At 42.2% G+C, this 19,426-nt stretch overlaps 1 protein-coding gene across 1 annotated transcript in view; it reads right to left on the bottom strand.

Annotated features, from left to right (window-relative positions):
* ABTB2 (ankyrin repeat and BTB domain containing 2) overlaps positions 1 to 19,426 on the bottom strand; it is a 116,046-nt gene that overhangs the window by 18,531 nt on the left and 78,089 nt on the right. Inside the window, exon 4 of the mRNA XM_027728620.2 lies at positions 455 to 607. Within this exon, the coding sequence (XP_027584421.1) occupies positions 455 to 607 (153 nt within the window). The remainder of the gene's footprint in view (positions 1 to 454; positions 608 to 19,426) is intronic.

Here is a 19,426-nt window from a genome sequence, read left to right as displayed (position 1 = left end):
CAGCAAGCCAGGGATAAATCAATCAATCAATCAATCAATCAATCAATCAATCAGTTCGAAGATTTCCTTTCCCTCTAAATGTGCTGGATACAAAAGACTACTTTAAAGGGTCATATAAATGGCACTGGGAATGACGGATTCCCCTCTCTTTTTTCTGTTAGTTTAAATCTTTCATTCAAGGTATCCTAAAAAGCAAAGAATAATCTTGTAATTAAGGCATAAAAAAATCCCCCAAATCTTTGTTTTTCAGTCATTCTCTGTCTCATTCTTACTTTTGGCAAGACAAAAATCTCTGCTGAGTTTGGCCAAAGCTTCTTTACCTCTTGGAGTACCTAAAGGTTAAACAGGTGTCACCTGTGGAGTATCGTGAGCTCTGGCTCCCGTGAAATGCAGTAAGAAGAATATTATAAGTCATACAATTACTGTAGGTGCTTATAAAGCTTAGGCCACGTACTTGAGCTGCCTGGGCTCGCAGTCCAGCCCAGGTAGGAGCAGCCTGGCTGTCTGCCTGATGTCATCACTGTCCACGGTCAGGCTGCGCCGGTGCTCGGCATAGGTGATGGCCACTCTCATCCACTCCATCAGCGGGGGCAGGAGCATGAAGGGGCTGTGAAAATGAGAAAAAGCCCATCATTTAACACTGCCTGATGCAGAAGGACACTTCATTGCTTGCAGGTCGGAGGCTGGCACGGGTAAAACCCACCTGTGGAGGCAAACTGTGCTCAGAGAGACTGGCAGGTCACAGCAGGGGGAAGGAGGTGGAACTGCTCAGCCTTGGTCATCTGAGCAGCTTCTTACCAAAAATAGGGCCATGCTGGTCTCATTTTGTACTGAGCCTGAACAGAAGGGACCTCCTTCTGCTGTTCTTAGCTACAGGTCAGGCCCCTCCAGTGCTTTGCTTTGAATCAGAGGGGTTCTCACCTCAGCATGCAGCTATATAACAATTGTGTCCGTTCTAAATAATCCATACGTACAGGCTGCTCCACCACCAGGAACATGAAAAATATCCTTGATGGTTTGAAACTTCAGTTAAGCCAGGCTAATTCAGTCCTACCTCCATTAAGCTTTACATTACCACTATCTAATAGCTTTTCACATCCTACATTTCTCAGGACTCCATTTTTGCCCACCTGACCCTCTAGAGCACAGCAAAACTGGTGGAGCAGGGAGGTTTGACTCCATGTGAAGGGTTTCAAGGCAATAAAGGGATATAAATAAGGTAATAACAGCACTGGTGATGAGGCCCCCTCATTCCTACAAGAAGAATGAGCACAATACTGAGACTACACATTAATATATAGGTACCATAATACTCATACACAACATATCTCATCCACCCTCTCAATAAACAGGCAGACCGATCTATTATTTGCTTGATTTTTCCCCAAGGATACCTGCCAGCCCAGTGGAAGGCTTGGAAGTGCCAGCTCTCCCATTTCCAGTAATGACCTTATTAACGGTGTGAAAACAAAAAAGGCTTTTCCATTTAAGCATTCAAAAGAAAATAGGGGAGAAAGTACCAATTTCTTTACAAAGTTCAGAGAGAAAAAAGATACAGATGAGGAAATATGAAGTGATTTGGGCATTAATGAAAGCAGTTGAAGCCATGAAAGGCATTTTCAAAGCTCTGTGTGTGTACATGTGCACTCTCATGTGAGAGCAGTAAGAGTGAGCAGCACCGATCCCGTTAGAAACCATTTATCCATAATGGGATTTGCAAGCAGAACTCCCTTTGTTATGACTTTGAACACCCTTGAGGGTGGAGTAACTCCACTCTGTAAAATATGTGCTCTTTCCGTTTTACCAGTTTCAATGTGCACCCTAAAATGCTGCCATTGTCACTTTGCAAGCACATCCACTGTTTTTCCCCTCTTCTCCTTCTCTTCTTCTGAGTGGAGAAGCAGCATCTACAAAATCAGAGGTGTTTTAAGCACCTGATCCACCCTGGACTGCCAAGACAAAGGTGTTTTTAACAGGACTGTTGTTACCGTCTATTTGACGTCAAAGAATGGGACTATCAGGGTTGCTACATTTATCACTTTGAAAATCACCCAGTAGCTCCTCTGAAAAGAACGGGATGGGACGAATCACTCCAGCCCAGCCAATTCAGAGCTGAATGACTTCCCTAAGGGAAGAGCAGCAATTGTCAATAGGCATTTGGGAGCTGCCTTTCAACAGCCTATACCAGAGAACATCGATCCTTATCAGGCCTGCAAATGAGGCATTTACACTTTTTAAATTCAGGTCCTTAAGGGAGGAGCCAAAACTAATTATTTGTACTTTCTATGTACTCTGAGAGTCCCTAGTATGGGATTCAAGCTCTGTAGAGGACAGAGAGGTAGGCAAGGGAGGCTAAAAGCACCAGAATTAAATACAGAATTAAAGTTAGATGGGGTGAAAAGCTCAGGAGCACTGGAAAAGCTCATCTTCCAAGCAATTATATCTGCCACTGTTTATGCTAGATAAAGATTTAGGCCACATCCCAGCTTCCCTGACACTCCCAATGATGGGAACACTGCTGGACAGAGAACCACGTGGATCCAGCCCTCATCATACCTTGGGAACTGTTACTCATGGCACTGGTCAGCCAACAGCAAATACCATGCAGTCTGCACCAGAAATAACACCTAAATTTCCATTCTGTAAAAAAATCCACATGTGCCAGGGTTATAAATGGCTTCCAAACAATCCATTTGAATGTGGAAAAACCTGCTTGGGGAGGAATGGGAAAGAAAAAGGATTTTTTTTTTGTTTCTTTTTTTAATCTCAACAGATTTTTCCAAAGGCTTTAAAAGTGACAGCTCAGACTGCCTGGTTACCCTGTGTCCAAAGGGAAACAGGCTTTGGATTGCAAAAGGCAGCGTCAGGAAGGATGTTCTCCTCATAATGCTCTTCTGATTTTCCAAACCCCACCACTGGTATTGCTGTGCAAGTTGGATAATTCATTCTTTATTATCCATTATTCTATCAGGGGTGACAATAATGACTCCAATTGCTATTTTGCTGTAAAAACTTTACTTCTCTCCCAAATTTCTAGCTTGAGGATGGGCTTTCTATTCCTCCCTCCACCCTTTTATCCAGCTATTTCCTTTCTCCATACTATAGGAACAGCTTTATCTTTGCTCATAACACTCCACCAGCTAAGCAGCATTATCACAGGATCGAAGCAGAAAGAAGAAATACTGGATAAAACACCCACACTGGGTCACATTGCACTAAGAAAATAAATGCAATTATTCATTTTTTAGAAAATAAAACACAATTCTCATCCCTGTGGCCCTTAACCTGGGCATCCATCTGCCTCCAGGGAATCACTGATCATTTCACAGTCTGAAAAACACTGCAGGAGGGGAAGGGGAAAAACCTTCATGGAAAATTAACTGGGAGATGCTGCAAGCTAAAGAATTAATTTCTGTCTCTGCATTCCTGTCTGTGCCACATTCTGCAAAGTGCCATTTTCCTCTGGTCTTTCTGACATTTAGAAGCATTTGGTAGCTCATTAAATTCCACACATGAAGTGATCCAAGCCTTGGGAAACTGTCATATTCCAGCAGCAGCTCACTGGGGACACAGACTCTGTGATGTCTGTTACTGTCATGTGCTGTCACTATTCCATCCATAGGTTCTTTGAAATCCTCTCCATTTAGAACTGGACAGCCACTCCATTCCCAAGGGGATCAGGCTGGAGCTGGGTGAGATGTGCTCTGAGAAAGGCTGGACTTCACTGTGGGCTTTTCCCCCTCATTTGAACTAAACCACATTGTTTTATTAGACATAACCAAGGAGGCCAAGCAGCACTTGGCAGAGATTTTATATCAATTTTATACTAGCTTTTTCCTGGAAAAAGGTACTGGCATGTGGAGATCACATGCAGCATCCTAGAGGAGAAGCTGTGGGATCACAGATGTCCTGGGTACCAGTTCCTCCTGAGGAGATTCTGTCTGGACACAAGAGGAAAACTTTCACAATGAGAACAGTCAGCCAATTTCCCAAGGGAAGTGGTGGATTCCTCAATATTGGACACTTTCAGATTTGTCTGGACAGGATGCTTGGCCAACTTGCTTTTGCCCAAAAAGGTTGGACCAGGTGATCCTTGAGGTCCCTTCCAAGCTGGTGTTCTATGATTTATCCATCACAAGGAAACCAGCCACCAAAGTGGGTTCTTCTGAAGGTTTTTAAGAGTGCTGGGATCCAGGTTTTTCTGGCAGAGGGAAGTTAATTGTATGCAAAAAGGAAAGAGCTCCAGAGGAGTCAGAAAATTATGTCATCCCTCCTCTGCACTGAATGCTGGGACAATGCTTTGGAGCTTCACTCTCAGAAGTGAGGAATATCTGCTATCAGGTGAAAACAGTCAGTTTTCTCAGAAAAAACAGACATGCTGTCCCATTCCTTCCTCCTCCCTGGGTCCCCAGGAGGGTCCTGTGATTAGGTTGCTGAAGAATCACAGAATAGTTTTGGGTTGGAAGGAACCTTAAAGATCATCTCATTCCAAATCCAGGAACACCTTCCACTAGACCAGGTGGCTCTAAGCCCCATCCAACCTGAAGGAAAAAAGAAGCAAGAAGGAGACATTTTCCCTGCAGACACACCTCTTCTCTGCTGTTTTTCATTGCCTCCTGTTTTGCTCCAGCAAAACAAAGCAGGAGCCAACAGTGACAGCAACAGCAAGAGAGAAAAACCTTGTTCTTCTAAACAAAAGTCTCCTTCTTCTAAAGCAGGGAAGAAATGAGTGTCCTAATGGAAGCAGGTGAGAATGGCAAAATTCACCTCACTCTTGGCAGCCCGAGCAGGTCCTGAGTCACACATGCACAGTCTCCCATCCTGCCTGTCCTATGGTCTTCTAAATGCTCTGAGTGAAAACTTTCTCTTCCCTTCATCTCTAACTGCTGCTCTCTAAGTCCCTGATAACATTTTAAACACACACAAACTTTAGCATCACAAAACGTGAAAGCATCAGAGTACTTTTGGTCAGAGTGGGGTAGTCCATGGTATATCCCCATATTTGATTTACTGGAAATATACAGATTCTACTGCAGAAAAGAACCCCAAATCTTTAAAGATCAGTGTGTGTTTTTGCAAGAGACTGAAAAAAAAATAAAGAAAGGTTTTCAGTACACTAATGCTTGAGTTTAATGCTGGAACCAAATTCTATGGCTCAGTCCCACCTTGCCCTAAAATGAGAGAGCTCAAAGTGACTAAGACTTTGCACGAAGATGGAAAAATCCCCAGGATGGCAGCAGAGTGAAAAAGAAATCAGAGTGAAGTCTCATTAATTGGAGAAGGGAAAAGACTTTGAGGCAAGACAGAGTATCCAAAACCCAAACCAGGTCATGCTTATGTGGAAATAAGTGGCATATTTATAATTTGGAATCTCAAACACTTAAAACCCCTCTTCAGCCAGCAGGAAAAAAATAATATCTCAGAGTATATAATTACATGTGAATAGAACAACAACAGAAATGCTGATTTAGAAGAAACACAAAATCTTTGCTCCAAAATACAGTCAGTCTCAGTCACAAGCCATTCCTCACAGATTTAAAAATATTTTACAGAATTTTAAAACTTCCCATATTTACAGAGAAAAGATAGGAATTACCATGCTGGATCCTACTCAAGGATCATCTCAACACATGCCACGTCTTTTAAAGCAGACAGTTTTCACATCTTCACAGAAAAGGAAGAAGAAATTCAATCACTTTCAACTGACCCAAAAAGTATTCTTCTGAATCCCCTTGAAACAATGGCTGGCTCCCATCTCAGAAGATAAGAGTTCTCAAATTTTAGTGGATCATTATCAAGTTACCAAGGTCTTGGCTTGGATATGCCATGAGTTTAGTGAGTCATCCTTCAGTCAGACACTGATGGAATGAAAACCATCTGGATAATATTATATTTATTTGGATCCTTTCTCCACTAAATCTGCATTCACAGCTTCCTCTGCTTAGAGAATATAAAATGGTACAAGAATAATTTCAATCTAGAACCAGCAGCTCTGATCTCTCCTACCACTCCTCGTAACCACAGACAGAAATAACACCTTTTCCATCCTTTGCAAATCACACTTAAAAATAAGATGCAGCATCACACAGGTTTTACTTCATGCAAAACCAAGTCAAAACTAGATTTGAGCTCACTAAAAAAAGACATGAAGGGAATTCACTGGGAATCTTAAAAAAGACCCCCAAGTCTGTGGTTTATTTATTATAATCACATTTTACAAACTTTAACAACAGGGAAAAGATTCCATTTTCAGGCTGAAAACAAGCACTGGTGCTGTTCTGGAATGTACCATCAGGAAAACATGTTTGTAACATCTGTGTGCTGTGGCAGGAGGAAGGTTTCTAGAGGGATAGAAAATAATTAAAACCAACTTAAATTGTATATACTTGATGATCAGAGGCAGATATAGATACACATGATAGTTTAACTACAGCAATCTGGTCATAGTTATGTGGTCAAGGATGTGACCGACTCCCATCTGCCCCCCCAGCCCCACACGGAGCTGTTTGATCCCTGATGGACATTGTGAGTCGCCACCTCCTGCTCCTCTTGCTCCTCCCAACTCCTTGGTGTCCTAAAACTCTCCATAAAGTGAAAACTACTGCAAACAGTTCAGGACATGAACTGTTCTGAGTCTGGACCTAACTGCAGTCTTGACCTCAATTAACATGGAGCAATTCCAGAGATATGGAGGGAGTCCAGAGGAGGCCACAAAGATGTTCCACGGGCTGCAGCAGCTCTGCTCTGGAGGCAGGCTGGGAGAGCTCGGGGTGTTCAGCCTGGAGAAGGATCCCAGGAGAACTTAAGAGCCCCTTCCAAAGCCTAAAGGAGCTCCAAGAGAGCTGGAGAAGGCCTGAAGTGACAGAACACAGGGAATGGCTTCCCATTGCCAGAGGGGAGGGTTAGATGGGATATTGGGAAAAAATTCCTGACTGTGAGGGTGGTGAGGCCCTGGCGCAGGTTGCCCAGAGAAGCTGTGGCTGCCCCATCCCTGGAAGTGTCTGAGGCTGGATGAGGTTTGGAGCAACCTGATCTAGTGGAAGGTGTCCCTGTCCATGGCAGGGGAGCTGAATGAGTTGGTCTTTAAGGTCCCTTCCAACACAAACCATTCCATGATGATTCCATGATTCTAACAGTGGCTCTGGCCAGGTCATCTACATCAGATCTATTAAGCCTCTCCCAGCTCTTACAAAAAGGTGTCTACCCTGCTTTGCAAGCACAAAACACCCTCCCAGACAAGATCCAACAAGTCCAACACATGGAGTCCTGGTACCCAGGACCCACCCCAAGGAGACCGACCAAGGAAAACCTTGCCATGCACGATTCCTGCAGCAAAGGAAAACACTGGTCCATTTTGGAGCAGGACATGAATCCAAATGAGATGCATGACAGAAATGAGCTTGTAACAGCATGCTAGGTGATAGTCAGAGATAAACACGGGCACAGAGCCAGAGTGAGGTGTCTGCTATTCTTGGATTAGCCTTGATCCTGTGGGCAGAAAAACCAAGAGGTAACTCCTACAGTGAATTCCAGCAGTTCTGCTGGCAAACTAAAAAAAAAACCCCATTGGTCTCTCAAAGCAGATTATCAGGGGTCAGTGTGATTCTTCTCTATCCACTGCTGAGACTCCTTCCCCACTTTTTTTTGCCCATTTTACTTAATTCCCAACAGCACGAGGAGGATTGAGATAACAGGCCTTTTAGTTATGACTTCAATCTGATTTGCCAACATGCATATGTTAAAAACATATGCTGATTCTCGAGCCAAGACCAATCTGCCAGATTCAATCACTGAACTCACTTTCAGGGCCCAGTTGTAAAATCCTGACACAGAGCGTTGCCACGCTCAGGAAAACTGCCTGAAGCTCCTGAGTTACAACTGTGGGAACAAAGAGCCAGAAAGATAAATATTTTTGTGTAGTTCTGGAAAACTGAAAGCTGTTTAATTAATTACAACTGAAAAAGTTTGCTCAGTCAAACACATGACAATTCTCACCAAAGCAAAGGGTTTTCACAATGAATAGGGGAACGTTTCCCATTTACCTCCCAGCATAAGCCAAAACCTAATTAGTGTTTCAAAAGAGGAATTTTAAAACACAAAATACTGGTATCTAGAGGCAAAACATTTCAAGGTTAAAAAGATGATTCTTTCCTTTTCAGAACTGAGAAATAGTTGATCAAACTGTATTTTTTTAATAACTTTAATTGACATTACACTTGTGTGCCATGTCACGCTCCCGTGAGCATGGACATCATGTGGCGTCGCTCACCCCCTTGCTGATGTCAGTGCTTCCTTAATTAAAATCTAAGTAATCTTTTGGCTTTCCACATTCCCGCAATCCGAGATGTTCCAGAAACTAATTTAGCATGGAGGCACGAGGAACACACCAGTACATGCAGATGACAGGAATGGGTTTTGGAGCTCTCTTAGGTACAATTGCACCATGTGTGCTCTGAAATCAGGTACCCACTCCACCCCCACAGTGGAATTACACAACCCAATTTCTGGCTGCTCTCTTACAATCACAGAAGGTCTCACAAAAGAGCCAAAATTTAAGAGTCCACTTTCTTGAATAAAAGGCATTCAAGCCCACAGTGTGTGGCATTTGTGGATGAACAGGCAGAACTATACCAGTGCCAGGTAAGACACATCAAATCTGTCATAAATGAAAGTTCAGAAGGAGAAGTATCATCACTGCTGGATCAAATAATTTCTTAAATTATTATTTTTCAAGAAAGTAAGACTCTGTCCTAATGGCAAGCTGCTTAATGAACATATTTCACCTAAATCTTCAGGGAGTTTCTGTTCCTTAGTTCTTGTCTTAAAATATTGAAGAGTTGATGTGCAGGATGAAGAAGGTGTTCTGTTTGCTACCAGTGGTGAATGGATTTGTTTCTGTTTTCTACCGGAAAGTATAATTAGATCCATGTTTGCATTTTGCCTTAGATAAATAAATAAATAGTGCCATGTAAAGGTACAGATATGAGAAATAAAAGCAACAGAAGTGTCCTGTTTAAAGAAAACTATCACTGCAATGAAGTTCTTTTATGCCAGACTAGAAATCATCCCATCCTTCCCTTTTGTGTTTAATACTGTGAAATGTCCCAACTTCAAACTCTTTTTATGCTGCTATCCCTGTGATTTCTATGGTCCTATCAATGGGTATCACAACCTAAATAACACTGGGAATGGCAGACACAACAGCTTAACTCTGGGATTCTGATAGGTGGATGGATTTAATTGGCCCAGCTCAAATTCCTTCTGTTTCCAAATATCCTAAATTTAGAGCACGCCTGCATTACATTTCAACATTTGGAGCTGCAGTGCTTCTCAGCAGATGCCACAAATTCCACTAATTAAGTCTGCTTTCAGTACCAGCAGTGCTGCCGAGCAGTCTCTTGCTTTGCCTGTGTGTGAACTTTCACTGAATTTCAAATAAGAATAATTAAAGTAATAAAAATACCTCAATATATAGATCTTTCAGTAGATAAGTTTCACCTAACATCTCATGTATTCTGAACAACAGAGTTGCAGATTTTATGCCAGGATGGCAAATGATTGAATAAGACCCAGCAATGTTTGTTTATACCCAGGACACCTGCAGTCCAGGGAGATGAAAAAACCTGACTGTCCCACAAGTCTCCATATCAAGGTTATCTGTTACCTCATCTCTCTCTCTAAAAAGCCACACTTAAATAGCCTTATATTAACAGATTAGATAAAAATTCTAATGGGGGGTAAGAGAGTGAAGTTTTCTTATCCACACCCAAAACCTGTTCTTGCAACAAGCCCAATCTGGTTCATGCTGACCATTGCAGAGGGTGCAGCACTATGGTTACCACAGGAACACAGAGGAGTTTCAAGCTCCAGCTGCCTCCTCAGCTAATGACCAGCATGACAAAATAATAATTTTTGTTTCTAATACCAAATTACAAGGATTTTCTTTTTGTTTTCAGCCCCTTGCGGTCAGAAAGCAGATCTAAAACCACAGAAGCAGCAATGATTGAGATGTTAAAAATGACAAAGCTGAAAGTGCATCAATTCTAATGCCAAGTACAATGTGCACAATTATTCTTTTCCAGCTTGTTGAGAAAAATATTTTCACTCAAAATCTTCATATGCTCTACACTTCAGCACCTGTTGCTTGAATAAACCTTTCTATCAGCACCCAGTGCTCTGCATTCCAAACACAAAAAAAAAGATGAGACACGGGAAACATCTTTCTTCCCAGAGTTTTTTCCTCAAAAAAACCTGAAGAAACAAAATTATTTGAGAAATAAACTGATTTTCATTTACCTTTCTTCACAGGAGGTACCTCTGAGCCCTGACTGTGTGGCTAAAGCTGTAAATAGCCAAAACTGTGCCACATCACTGTCCTGGGGCAAATGCCCTTTTGCTCTCAGATTAAGCCAGTTTGGCCACTTATCCTTAAGCATATTAAGTGTCTCAAAACAGACAGTTTAGCAGACTAAAAGTGGTCCCAAAGTGAGTTAATTAAACTATTGTAACTTCTTGTGTAAGGAAGAATGGCATGCCCAGATGGAAAGTCATTTAAAGGCACATATGTTTCTGTGATGTTCTAATGCACCAACTCTTCAGAGAGATCCTTCCTGAAGAATTTGGCAGCCCCAACAGGGAACTGAGCACTGACTACCTGGCACAGTGCAGAGCTGCACAGAGGGAACTCTTAATCACACAGTCTGGCTGCTCGGAGCAACGTAATTACAGCAAGATACAGGTTATGTTAGTCCTGTTATAATTTCATGCTAATGTGCTCATGTTCCTCTCAACTAATTAACTATCCTGGACATGCATCATGGACAACTCATCCTTTCCTACTGAAAAGGTCTCTAGTTCTGCAGCACCTGTCTCAGAAGAGCCCCATGTTTCTCTGGCAGGATCTTTTCCATTTCTCAAGGAAGCCAAAGGGGTGAGGAATCATTAACTGAATTCCTTACAGTAGCAGAGAGTTTTCCAGGAATAAAACTTTCCAGCTCCTGTCTCCCCCTTGTATCCTCTAGCCATTATGATACACTTTCTAATCCATGGAAGAAAGACCTCCAGGTACAAACTCTTCAGTGGAACTCGTGTTGTCAGTGGTTTGGCTCCAGACTGAGAGTGCCCCTTTCAGCAGCATCACCCCAGATAAGCAGCAGCAAAGCACAGCTTGGTCTCTCCTCTCTCAGCAAACATGTCAGACCAGCACCCGTGGTATCAACACCACGTGGTTTTGCCCCAGAAGAATCCATGAACCAGGGCTGAATCAGCTCAGACATGCAACTCATTTGAATAGGATTTGTCTTGCAGAGCAGACATGCTTTTTCAAACAGCCACTTCAGCAGTTACTGTAAAAACATGTGATTAAAACAGGGCAGTTGAGCTCCATAAGTGACAGTAAGGTCATGGCAGCACAGGCACTCATAGGTATGGGACAGGGAACTGCAAATTGCCAGGGTCTCCTTTAAAAAGGAAACCAAGCAGAGACACACCAATCTAGGATTACCCCAGGGAAAGCTTAGTTCTAATCTCCACAAGGTCAGAGAAAAAGAATGATTGTTGCTATTATCATAAATTACACCCAGAAACATTTACTCTTCAGAGGAGCTTTGCTCTCAGCTCTGTGTTACAGTGATGTCAGGAACAATAACAGCAAAGCCCCCAACAACCTGCCAGCCCTGGGTGCTGCACAGCAAAGACACACAATTGTATTTATTTACTGTGGCCTTTGTTAAAGCACCAGCTAACTCCTTCCTCAGGAAACAGGCAAGTTCTGCAAGGGAAGGGCTGTAATTTAGTCCAATAGGAAACAATATTAACTTCAATTGGAAACAGCAATTACTGAAAAAGGAGAAACTTGCTGGCTTGATACCATCATTGTTCTTTGCTACGTGCTCAGAACTTTTCATCCACCGAGTTGCTGCTTTTTAGGTATATTAGTACAAAAGCATGATGTTGGTATCACAATACTGACAATTAAGGATCTATTTAAGGAAAAATGGAGACAGGCTCATAGGAAAAGACAGCAAACCAGCAAGAATCAAGCAGAGAAATGTAGACTCCGCCAGTCCTCTACTGTATCAATAGGCACTCACTGTCCAAAAGGCGGAAAAAGAAGCCAGAAGACCTTGTCTTACTCATTTCTGTGTTTCTATAATGTTCAAACAGTTTTGTTTTAGGTTTCCCTGCATTATTTTCCCTTCATTTTTAATGCTGGGTTGCTGCTCATTCTTCTCATCATGAACAGCAAACAACGAACAACACACAGCCCAGGGTGCCTGCAGGCACTGAGGATTCCTGGGTGCACCAGCCCTGAGACTCCAGGCAGCTGAATTGCCAGGCTCTCATTTTCTTACACCTTCTTTTTTATCTGCACAGATGGAAACTCAAGAGCAGAAGCCAAGAGCTCGACGTGGGCATCTTTACAGTACAGTAATTACTGCAGCTGTAGTTACAGTAATTGCAGGGTGGTAGCACACACATACACAGTGGCTGTCATCTCTTCACTGCTAAACAAGACAGCCAGAGATCATCCATCCACTTTCCAAACATCTAGACAAACAGGGACTTTCAGCAGGAATGGCTTAGGTCAGTGCCAGTCTTTCTGGGGATTTCCACCCACCACCGGAAAAATGTCTATGAAAGAAGAAAATGCTTTTTTCAAACAAATGTTTTGTGACTGAGAGGACAAAGGCTGTCAAATGCCTTATGCTTCTCTAGGTAGGTGGTGAGGACCAACGACTGCACTGTCTGTGAAGAACCAGTTTTAGGAAACAAGGTATTGATACCTGTGGATGAGAGGGAAGTTACCAAGAGGACAGAGGTACAACAACTTTAAGGACAAATACTGGAATTAGAACCACAGAAGCTGAGGTAGAAAGGCACTTCTGCAGATCATTCAGTCCAAACCCCTTGCTCAAAACCAAGGTCAGCTACAGCAGGTTGCCCAGGACCACATAAAATGGGTAATCTTTCAGGTGACCTGTCCCACCTGCATCTGTGATACCTGAGACTTCTCAGACCATGAAAACCAGTGAATATGCAGCAGCAAGGTCCCAAGACAGCCCATTTTTGGCTCATGGCTCCACTACAGGCATTATCATCAAATTTTTGTTTCACTGTGCATTCTCTTTTTTACCTGTAATGCCTTCCCCATGTGTCAGGCCTGGCACACTCTGCTCTCCACACACTCTGCTCTGTGCTGCTCCATTTCATACACAGAGAGATTCCTCTCCTTGCAGTTTTGCAGAGAATTTAAATAATCTGTGTTTGTACCCCACCCCTGCTCCAAAACAGCCAGATCAGAAGATATAGGAGCTACTTTGGAAACACAACAATAACACTACAAATTGCTTACAGCCAGTAATGTGGAAGAAAGGCTGGGCTGTCCCAGGTGTGAGATATGCAGAGTTAAAAAAAAATAAAATTGAGCAGTGTTTGTTTATACAAAAACATAAAAGAGAAGGGAAAAATTATCTAATTCAGAGCATTGCCAGCTACAGCAGTTGCACTTGGATGAATTCGATCCTCAGGGTTTGCAATTAACTCCCTTCACTCCTGCCAAGGTCATCTCTCACATTCCAATTCTGCAATCTTTGAACTAGAAAGAAATAAACAATTAAAAAAATTATGAGATGTAAAAATAGGTGATGCCAGGCAAAGGCAGGAATGTTCCAGGAACACAAACATAACTAGTGTCTGTCATCTACTGACTTCAGCCTGACTTGGTTTAATTCCATTCCCTTTAATATTCCATAAATAATTCATCCTGGATCTCTCCCCTCAGTCTTTCAGTTAAAATACCAGGAGCACATATAGAAGGAATCCCACTTGTGGGCTCTGTCAAGAAATCATTTTTTTCTATCTAAATGTTACTGAGATGTCCCATAAACAGCAGGAAGGTGAAAGTTGCTCATCAAAAATGTTGACAAATAAAGCTACTGACTCCTCTTTTTAAAATATGTTTCCGATTTTTAAAACTGTGGAAGATATTCAATGTATTGCAGCAATTTAGTACAGGCTCAGCAAACAGATTATCTCGTCTAAGGTCAGGAGCAGCACTGCCAATGAACAGTTAATTTCAGTCAATAGACACATGTTGATTGCAGCTTACTGGCCTCTGAAATAGGCCATTCACTCCATCTTCCCTGAGAATGAGCATCTCAAACCCACAATTAAACGAGACATTAACTGGTCAAAGTCTGAAAAACACATGGTAACAGCTTCCCTCCTTAGTGCTGGTGGAGAAAGTTAACCTTATCTGTTTATAACTTTCTTATTCTTCTAATAAATCTACCAAGTTGATTTTTCATCAATAGCAAATAGCTGCTTTTTTTTGGTCCCCTCTGCACAACCAATGGCACAGTTCAATGTAAGGCTTCTGTTTCTCTATATTTAATCAGTATATTTATATCAAAATAGCTTTGGGGGGAAAAAATAAAATCAATGGACTGTTGCATGGGGATGGGACTGGAATATGCTCATCACTGACATATCTTTCTGTAATCACCCTGTTGACTTCAGGGATATTCTGAGTGGATTTAAGTACTGTTAAATATGAGTGTATGATTGTGCTCTCTCAAGGCAAATAACTGGATCAGGGTTTACTTTTATTATTCCTATACACCTATTTTTGTCTGGTGAGGCAGTTGCAGACAGAATGGAAAGATACTCAGATCTCTCAGACAAGCGACCCCAGAACTTGTTTTATTGCAGACCTTTTCAAAGGCACAGCTCACTGAACTAAGTGTATCAAGTTCTGTCCCTGATACTGCATGGAAACAATAGGATATGGCTGTAAAATACAAGAATTCAGACATAAATACATTAAATTTGAATTAGGAAAGGCTAGGCCACAGATAAATCTAAAAGACAGACAATGATGTAGCTATTACACTTCATAAAATTCCATAAACCTGTAGTTAAAAAGAGTAGAGGGGGGAAAAAAGCCTCATGACAGATCAGGGAGAGTCTGGAAACATCCAGCTGGAGAAGAGATTTGTCCTGGAAAGCCTTACCCAGTTCTGAAATCAGTGATACCTCTCGGTGATGTTGGCGATGAAGCTCAAACCCAGCCCTCAGCAACAGGCTCTGCAGGTTATTCCTGATTTTCCTTCCTTTTCTGCCAGTTGGATGCCCGTGCAACACAGAGCAAGGCTTTCTGGAGGCAATTCACATTAATAACTGGGATATTAATGTCTCTTTAATATGGATTAATACTGCTGTATAAATTTGATCCATGTAGCCAAATCACTCCTGTCTCAAGCAATTCCAGAAGGAACATTTAGTTGTGCCAGGTATTTTCTGGACACAGGGGAAGAAGGCAGCAAAACATGAGGGAAGGAGCTGAAGGCTCTAATTATTCCTAATGATGCACCTAGAAACCATCAAGTAAATAGGAACTAAGTAAGAACAAAGTAATGCTTTTTCAAAACATGAAATTTAGGAAATCTGATGAGATTCAGAAATAACCATAGCACAGGGGCTCTTTATTTGAATCAACCACTGCAAATCAATCAATTAATAAATAAATAAATCCTGCTTGGGCAGGATTTTGACAGAAGAATTAATTTAGGCCCAACTCTGGTTTCTGTGCCAGCCGAAGTAGGTTTAGATTTTACACCACAAGACAAAAAATATTAAGTGTTCCAGCCAATGATGATTTAAATCAAGAGCTCAAGTATTGGAAGAACAGAACATTTGAGCAGAGAGCACTCAAAAATTGCATGAAAGGGCTACAATCTTTTCTTCTTCCTTCAGAATCAGATGCATTTTTCATCCTTTCTCAATAAATAATGTCTCAGAGCTGACACTGCTGGAAATACTCCACAGAGAGAAAACCCAAGTAGATGGTTCAGCTCCTTCCTCCTCCTGCCCCAGAGGAGGAGGAGGCACAAGTCCATTTTTCCTGCTTGACTCTACTGAAAAATATGGTTTGCATGTTTATCCAAATCATGTGAGGTAACAGATGTAATGGGAAGACTCCTACTGGAAGTAGAAAAAAATTTAGGTCATTTTTCAACCTTGTAGGTAAGAGCAGGCATTGAGCTGAAAGCAGGATGAGCAGCAGCCTTCCAGCTAAAAGCAGGATAAGCAGCAGCCTTCCTGAGGGATTATCTGTGGCAAGGAAGAAACTGAGGGAGCCCAGGTTTGTTTACAGTCACATCACAAAACAGACTTCTCCAAAAAAGCAGCAAATCTGGAGCCTGCACATGGCAAACAGCACGAGGTGGCCCCTGTGTGACTGCAGTTGGTTTCCTGCATCGTCCACGGCTTTTCCAGCTGAAGAGCTGTGAATTTCCAGCAAATTGGCAAGCCTCAAATTATACTGTTGTTGGCAGCTGACAAATCCTCCATCAGCTCTGGAATTTCCCTAGTGTTTTACTGGATTTTCACTGACAGAGTCAGATGGGTACAGTCTGTGTGCTTCTGCTGATGCAAATTGTTTTGTACTCACTGATGTTTGGAATAAAATAATGCCCCAGCAAACTCAGACAACATGTAGAACTTGGCACAGCTGCCACATGGATAGTCGGGAAAGGCCTGACATGGCTGGATCCACGAGCACTGATGGACAAGCCTGGAATTAGTTTTAGAATGTTCTACACACCAACAACAGAAAAACACAATTCAGAGTTTTTTAAAGGGGTAGCTGGAAGGGGAGGATAATCAGCTACACAAGGAAGCAGGATCCAACTTTTTTGCCTGTTCTTGAGTATTAGATCATGCTGATTTTCCTATAATAAATGCTGCAGGCACATGATAACCAAAAAGAGACAGGATGAGGACAGTCAGTGGTGTCCATTCCCAGCTTTAAGGCTGGACCACTATGCTGGCCAAGTCAATTTACCCAGGGCAGACAAGTCCACCCAGCTGTAAAATGAAACCATAATATTGACCTGGATTTGGGCTCTATGGGAGCAGACAAATACTCCCCAAGATAAGCATCACTGTGAGAGCATTCTTGCCTTGACATACCATTAAAAATAAAACAAAAGCTTTATGTTCCACTTAGGAAAAGTGAAAAAGGAGAAAGAAACTTTGTTTACCTTTGAATGGCTCTTGTCAAGTCACAGTATCTCAAACAATCCCAGTAAACGTGATCTCAGGCTGTGGAGTGCTCCCAAGCTCAGCCAGCCTGACATAAGCAATGGGAAAAATCCCAGAGCAGGAACAGAGCAGAGAGTGGAGTGCCACGTGTCTGCTTGCTCCTTGTGCTCCAAAAACACATTGTTTGACCCCTGACACAACACAGACTAAGATTTCAGAGAAAATCAAAATATCTTATTGCCCAGCAGAGCCATTTTTTTGCAGCAGCACAGACAGGTGTGCTCTGATGACACCAAAAAGCTCTGAGCCTTCAGGCACCCAGGTGTATCCTCACTGAGCAAAGCAGCTTGTGCTCACCTCAGGGTCTAATTCCTTTGCCAAAATATTGCACAAGTGGCACTCTCTGTTTGCAAAATGCTTCCTCAGGTGGCCCATCTGACACCAAATAGCAGATGGTTTATTGTCCCTCCAGCAAATAAGGTCATTCTGGGGTTCTAAGTGGGCCATGGCTCGGTTATACAGCTGCATTCACTTTAATGTTTTGCTTAAGATACCTGAGTGCTTTCTCTCTAATTCTGCCTCCTCTACTCCTCCTGCTTCAACACCTTCATCTGGAGGTATCAGAACCAACATCACAACAAACTTTCCAGAGTTTCAGTGTATTGGGATCCATTCACATACTGGAGGCCGAAACAGAGCGCTCCTCTCTCTGCCAAACTAGAGGTAGCTCCACCGACCCTACTGCTGCAGGACTCTCCAGCTTTCTCACCTCAGGTCTTCTGCCAAGGTGTTTAACATGGATAAACCCCACTTTAAACTGGTTTTGTTCACTGGGGTGCCTTAAATACCTTTCTGCAGCGTGTCTGTTTTCATACCTTATGAACTTTGCTGCAGGATACATTCAGAAGCTGAGCAAGATTTTTAAAGTCCTTTATGGCACGTGACAGCCCCCATTAATTAGGTGTGGTTTCAGAGCTGAATTCTGTGCTTGCCTTCATGTTGAAGACCTTCCAGACCCTTCAGTGTTATGATTTTCACAGCACTTTTCCATCACAGTGTGAAACACAGAAAGCTCACAGACAGCAGAAAGCCAAAATAAACAGCAGATTGTCAGGTCTCTGGATGAACAACTGCAGTTCCTTCCACTGAATCAATGTGGCTTGTGGATTTTCCCAAAACAAGGTTCTACCAAGTTTGCAGCTCTAACAGCCATCCCTCTCTTTGCTAAATTTCACATCAATGTTCAACAGATTTATATATTTATACAGGAAACTGAAGCACAAGCAAACACAGAACAGCTCGGTGTTACTGTCCTGGTCTGCGACAGATTTTTCCAGCAGGAAACAAACTGGGATTGCTGTGCACTGAACAAGGATATTCCAGAGAGCCAGCACAAACACACAAAAGAGCAATGTCAAGTTTGCAGCTGATTTAGCACAGCTCAGGAAAGAATAAAAGGCTGCCCAGCCTTGCCAAGTCACACTAGGTGAATCAGTGCCCTCATGCCACGAGCCCAGCATCTCGCATGCAGCCTCCACTGTCCCTCCTCTTCAGCCAGGAATGAGTAAACCACCTCCTCTGCAAAGTGCCGCCAGCAATATTTATATAATAATAATATTTATATAAATAACTTGCCCAGAGCTCAACACATTAAGACACAGATAAATCCACCTTGGAGCAAATGAAAGGTAGGGCTGGATGTTCAATTCTGGCGTACCAAGAAATATTAATTTCATTCTCAGCTTTCATAAACTCAAAACCAGTCCTTTAATCTGATAGTGCTCACTTTTGGTTGGGTTTTTCTTTTCCTAATTTTATTTTTTTGCTCCATTTTAATATATCCTCTTTAATTTCCTTTACAGCTAAGTACTGGTCAGTAAAAAATGGCAGAAATTTCCCTTACACCAGCTGTCACAGGATCTAGTGAGGATTTTAAAACAGAATAGAGTTGCAGCCCACATTCCAAAAAAACTCCGGTGAACCATGTGAAGAGCATTGTTTGGGAGCAATTGGAGAGATAACTGCACTCCTGATTTAACTCATTTATTGTCCTCAGTGTACAAAACAAGTAGCTGCAGTAACATCATCCCATTGAGAGTACTGAAAAGGACACAAAATAGAAAGCCTAATCTATATTTCTGGTACAAACTGTTCAGCAGCTTCAACTGTACAATTGTTGTACCTGTAAACTGTTGTACCACAATACAGTGGTACAACTTTAGACAATCTGGTCTCATAGAAAGTAATTTTTTTACACAGAGTGCAAGCATGCACAATCAACAATCTTGCACTAGGTAGGGCATTTGACTAAAGCGAGTAAGCCCAAAAAACTGAGCTCCCAATGGGTTCTGAGTTATGCAGCTGCCTCTTTCTATTCCTG

The sequence above is a fragment of the Pipra filicauda genome, unplaced genomic scaffold (genome assembly GCF_003945595.2).
Source record: "Pipra filicauda isolate LSUMZ 115617 unplaced genomic scaffold, ASM394559v2 scaffold45_size4122338_pilon, whole genome shotgun sequence".
NCBI lineage: Eukaryota > Metazoa > Chordata > Aves > Passeriformes > Pipridae > Pipra > Pipra filicauda.
This window is presented reverse-complemented; position numbering and strand designations above follow the sequence as displayed.